The sequence below is a fragment of the Panicum virgatum genome, chromosome 1N, assembly GCF_016808335.1.
Source record: "Panicum virgatum strain AP13 chromosome 1N, P.virgatum_v5, whole genome shotgun sequence".
NCBI lineage: Eukaryota > Viridiplantae > Streptophyta > Magnoliopsida > Poales > Poaceae > Panicum > Panicum virgatum.
Window position 1 is genome coordinate 65,311,154 of NC_053145.1, and position 6,110 is coordinate 65,317,263.

Genomic DNA, 6,110 nt, shown 5'->3' on the forward strand with positions numbered 1-6,110 from the left:
TAGTTTTGATCTGGTCAATTTGGCCAATGGAATTAGTTAAAGGTAGGACGTTTGCCTCTCTACTTTTTCCTTATAAAAAGAAAAAATGAAGCCCTAATTTTCTATTTTTATTAGTACGACTGGTTGTTGTTGTTTCTTTTTTTTGAAAAGAACAAATGAGAAATTAGTAAAGAGATATAATGATCTTATTACTCTTATATTCTTTTAATTTTCTATATTTAATATATGCATACTATTTTTTTACAATAATTTAATATCTTTGATTGTATTCAGCATGGATTCTTTGAATTAATCTTAAATTCTTTTCTTTTTCTATATTTAATATATGCATACTCTTTTTTATAATAACTAAATATCTTTGATCATATTTGGCATAGACTCTTTGTATTAATCTTACATTCTTTTCTTTTCTATATTTAATATATGCATGCTCTTTTTTACAATAACTAAATATCTTTGATTGTATTTGGCATGGACTCTTTGATTAATCTAAGCCATTAGATCTTCATAAAATCCAACGGTCTAAATTCTTCTCTTTTTTAGATTAACGTGAGAATTTCTATCCTCTCTCGGCGAACGTGGTGGCTTCTTTTAACATTCAAATATTTATATAATAGATGGTCGTCTATTGTGCGTTTCAATCTTACCCTTTCCTTACAAATGGATGCATGGATATGTGCGGGCGCGCGCGGTTTAAAACGTACTGATTCTTTGCGAGTTTAATTATTTGACTACAGTTTGAATGCTTCTTTGTCTATATATGTAATATTGAAACTGTAAGAACACGCATGCTTCTCCTTCTTAAATGATATAGCGGTGCTCTCGCAAGCTTTTCAAGAAAAAATATTCGACTATTCTAGCTAGCCAAACCAGGAGTAGTATTATTGATGAGCATGCTGCAGGCACCAGCTAGATGTGCCCAATTTTTCTTTTAGAAAAATAGTCGCCTTAATCTGCTTTGATTCTCCATGCATATATGACGATGCATGCATATATGTCAAAACAAACGTGAGCAATTAGGCACTAACTTGCTTCTCATTTAGTTCATTAGATACAATCATCAGTATTGTTTATTCTATATCTATTTGTCGTTCCAATTTAGTTTAATATTTGGATATATAAAAAGTAATAATTTTAATCAACGATTTAACCTAATAATCTTACTATTACTAATTGGAGGCTCCTTTGAAGTCTCCACATGAAGCCACCTAGAATCCTAGGTGGATACTCTAAAAAAATAGAGAAATCCTATAAATTCTCACAAAAATCAGAAACATCTAGCCATCAATCTAACAACTCTAATTATAATAGTCATTGGATCTGTTATCTTTCCTTATAAATTACCCACCCCTGGCATTAAAAAATAGACTAAAGTAACCTCCTAAACATATATCTAAATTACCCGCCCATGCCATTATAAAAAAATCTAAAGTAATCCCCTAATCTTCATGTAAATTACCCACCTATGCCATTACGATACAAATAGGCCCTAAATTTGTATATAAATAATTTAATTATTTCATTATTAGAAGTTAAATTACTCCTAAATCTGAATTTAAAATATATAATTATAGTAAAATATTAAAGTATCAATATAAAAATCTAAATTACAATTTCTATCATTATTAAAATCATTATTTATACAAAATTCTACCCACGATGTGTCACCATATATTTATGTATGATGAAAGAGATAAGACTATCAATTCACAAACAAATAGTTCAACTAAATATATATATCGAATACATGTGGAGTCGGGATGCAAAATGAAATCTATTGTAACTAAATAATGATAAATATATATTTTAGAGTATGTGTTAGAATATTTAATTGATGAAAAAGACCGTGAGATACGCAATTATAATTATTGACATCATTCTTATATTAATTTTAATTAGTCCGTGCGGGAGCACGGGTTGATATGCTAATATGTATAAATTGAGTACGCAAACAAATACTCCATTTTTTATTCGAATTGTTTTTTGTACGAATTAATTAGCTTGCACTAAACACCTTATAAAAACATGCTTGCACACGGATAGGAGGAAATTACAGACATATAAAACAGATAAAGTTTTTGCAACTAGGATTTGGTAGAATTATTTGCATTGGAGCTGAGGATCCAGGTGGGACATGGAATCTTGATTAGTCTATGTCTACAAGAAAACTACAAGTATGGATATCAGACACCATACGTGTACATACCAGGGATGCACAAATATAATATCTGTAAACGCACCATGTACCATATTTCATGTCGTCTACAGTACTAACATAAGTAACCTGTCCCTTTTATGCATTTTTCCTATCAGAGCCCGTGCAACACTGATGGAAGAACTGTCCCATCACCACTGCAATGATACAATTGAAAAGTAGAAAAAACCGGCAAGAAAATCAAAAGAAAGAAGAGGCCATCACTCCAGATTATCCTGCATGTAGTCATGTCACGCAGCTGCAGATTGGAGGCATGGAAGGAATTGCACATGTACCCTCTAAAAACAAATCCGCTCTCGTTGATCTTGTTTTTTTTTCCAAGAAAAAAATCTTCGTCGAACACTGTTGATGACCAACCGGCCTTATGTAGAGGCTCCCCGGATCTCAGACATGGACACCGATTTTTTATTTGAATTGCGCTCAAACTTGATATTTAAACGAATGTTAATATATTATTAATTTGTGGGGTGGCCAAAATTCTTACTGAGAACTCAAACTCTGATATCATGTAAAAAAAACCTAAGCTGATAATGGAAGATAGCAACATGCTCAAACTTCTTCAATATAAAAACCTACTACTTCTGCGTATCAATATTGGGTAGACGAACCTCTACATTTTATATTTTAGACAAATATCATGAACAATGTAACTATTGTTTGACAAATAGAAATTAATAAAGTTACTACGCGGTGGCTTTCTTAAAAACACCTATTACTTTTGCATGCGATAGCTTTTTTCCGCAATATGGTATACCGCTCATACTCTTCTACGCTTGCCGCCCCTATGAGTGGATACACTATATATTATCCCTCACCATATTTGAACACATCAAATGTTTGAACACATACATGGAATATTAAATATAAACAAAAAACAAAACCAATTGCACAGTTTGCATGTAAATTGCGAGACGAATCTTTTAAGCCTAATTGCATCATGATTTGACAATGTGATGCTACAGTAAATATTTCCTAATGATGGATTAATTAGACTTAATAAATTTGTCTCACAGTTTAAAAGCGGAATCTATAATTTGTTTTGTTATTAGTCTACGTTTAATACTTCAAATGTGTGTTCGTATACTTCAAAACTTTACAACAAAAAAACTAAACACACCCTAACCACTTGTGCATATTAGAGTTTAGGAAAATCCCAAGAAATAGTAAAGGAAGGAAAAAGCAAGGGCCCTTGTTTTTATTTACTTTCCTATATATCCCTCTCAGACTCTCTCACTCCCTCTTATTCTCTTGCTTAGCTAGGTATACCCTACTACACCTATTATCTCCCCCTCAATAATGCCTGGCTGCCTGCCTAACAAAAAGGCTAAAAACCTATCCCCTCCATCCCCCTCACCCCCACCCTCCCATCCAGCAGCACTGCCACCGTCAACTGTTCATCCACCTCCACCAGAGCTTCGTGCTGACTCCCAAGGATGACTTGACCACCTGAGCTGCTGCGCGTCAGAGCATAGCATTTCTTGGTATCGGCGGATGGATGGATGACTGGATCACTCACCAGGAGGTGGATCAGAAGAGAGTACTAGCTAATCACTGCCAAGATCCCAACACGCGCATGCATCTGTAAGCTTCCACGCTGCAGAGAATACTAGATCGGGCGCTGCACATTCCGGTACGCATCGATCTCTCTTCTCCTCGACTTCCTCTCCCCTCTTCCTGTCTTGACCTAGCCGGTCGCTTCAGAGCTGTTTCTGTGTAATAGATCAGAAGCTCGCATCAGAGCAAGGAAAATGATGCTTCTTTGTTGTGTTGCATTTGCCGATATGGTGACAGCCGCGCGCGCGGGATGGATCACCACCGCCACCACCACCACCATCACCACCATCACATGATACCGGGCCAAGAACCACCGTCCGCGGCTGACGGCGGCGCAGCCCCGGACAGCTTCTTCCTCGGCCCCGCCGCGGCCGTCATCTTCTCCGGAGGCGCTGGGGCGTCAGGTGCCGGCTCGTCGTCGTCCGGCGCTGCGGCCCTCGGATCCTCGGTGGGGGGAGGCGGCCCGTCGCCGTCGCTGAGCCGGTACGAGTCCCAGAAGCGCCGGGACTGGAACACGTTCGGGCAGTACCTGCGCAACCACCGGCCGCCGCTGTCGCTGTCGCGGTGCAGCGGCGCGCACGTGCTCGAGTTCCTCAAGTACATGGACCAGTTCGGCAAGACCAAGGTGCACACGCCGGTGTGCCCTTTCTACGGGCACCCCAACCCGCCGGCGCCGTGCCCGTGCCCGCTGCGCCAGGCGTGGGGCTCCCTCGACGCGCTCATCGGTCGCCTCCGCGCCGCCTACGAGGAGAACGGCGGCACGCCCGAGATGAACCCCTTCGGCGCGCGCGCCGTGCGGCTCTACCTGCGCGAGGTGCGCGAGACACAGGCGCGGGCCAGGGGGATCAGTTACGAGAAGAAGAAGCGCAAGAAGCCGTCGTCGGCGTCGGCCGCGGCGGCGGGGCCGTCCTCCGAGGGGAGTCCTCCCCCGGGGCCGTCCGGCGGCGGAGGTCCCGACACGTCAGCATCACCGCAGTTCATCATGCCGTGAGTTTTTTCTCTAGCTAGATATACTAGGTGATCCATCGCCATCTACATCCATTGATCCATCTGAGCTAGCCAGCAGCGGGACTTGGAGTTCTTGTAATGCCCTTGCTGGTAGAACAACAAGGCTTAGCCATTGTTTTCTGCGTCTTCTTCTTCAGTGGCAATAGCATTTTGCATTTTGCAAAAGATCTCTCCCCCCTTTTATTATTTCCCCCCATTTCATCAGTTGAATCACTGCGTGAGTACTGGTTTAATCGCCGTTATTTTATTCAGCTTTCAATCGATTGCATTGGTAGTGGTTTATCCTTTTTCTTTGGTCTATTTAATTTGCTCCTCCGGAGGGATGCAAACTTGCAAGAACAGTTTGAGATTCCCACATAGCCCGTTTAATACTCCTAATTAGTGGTCAAATGGCCCCAAAAAATTTTGCCCCAAAAATTTTTGGGAACTAAACGGCCCCTATATAGCTGTTGCCGCATGCATGGCATGGTGTGGAAGTTTAGTTTGCAGCAACATTTTTTTTTCATTTTGATGAAAAGTTTGCAGCAACAATTGTAAGGCTACTATAGCTATGTAGCTTGCAAGTAAGTAGTTTGGTTCTGACGATGCACAAGCCAGCAGCTTAACCGGCTTGCATTGCTATTCATCATATTGGCAGAACAGAAATATAATGCTCCATTATCCATTCATGGACAGCTGGTGCGGTTCATATTTCCTTTCTTAGCAGAACAAAAGGGCAATGCAATGCATGAGCCTGAGGAGAGGGGGAGTGCTACCTGATTTGAAACATATCTAGCTAGTTGCTAAAGCCAGGAACAGCACATATATGTTTGGTCTCCTTTAATTTGTGTCTCTAGATCTGGAACACATGGCAATCCATATGTGTGTCAATTCCTGGACAACTAATATAATTCATGTCTTGTAACTTCAATAAATATATATTTATTCTTCACTTGATCTTGCAATTGCATGTTTAATTAGTTCGCTTTGTGATTGGTAATGTTGCAAATATTTTCTATTTGAAAGATCAAGCATTGTTGCAAATATTGCTTGATGGTCTAGAACTTTCCTTCTTGTTATTTGCTTTGCGTGGGCATTGTGGTGGTAGTGCTTTGAACCGTAATTCGTAGATGCTGACTGCTGCTAGTTCCACCCTTTAAAATTGCAATGGCCAAAAGGGCAGCCCACAAGAAACAAAGAAGGCAAGCAAAAGAAGAAAGAAAGGGGGAGTCTTTCGAAAAAGAGCAAGAGATAGAAGACACGCAGGAGCTGAAAACGTATTGGGGTTCAGTTGGGTGTGTACAATCGGGCATGCAGCGCACCTGTTTTAGCCCATGCTTTGATGCTTCTCTGA

General features: G+C 40.4%; 1 protein-coding gene across 1 annotated transcript; it reads left to right on the top strand.

The window, feature by feature from the left end:
- Window positions 1-3,511: 3,511 nt before the first annotated feature.
- LOC120657555 (protein G1-like6) lies at window positions 3,512-5,708 on the top strand. Its single transcript, XM_039935896.1, has 2 exons — window positions 3,512-3,845; window positions 4,007-5,708. Exon 2 carries the CDS (start codon window positions 4,020-4,022, stop codon window positions 4,758-4,760), a length of 741 nt encoding a protein of 246 aa, XP_039791830.1. The 5' UTR covers window positions 3,512-3,845; window positions 4,007-4,019; the 3' UTR covers window positions 4,761-5,708.
- The last annotated feature ends 402 nt before the right edge of the window (window positions 5,709-6,110 follow it).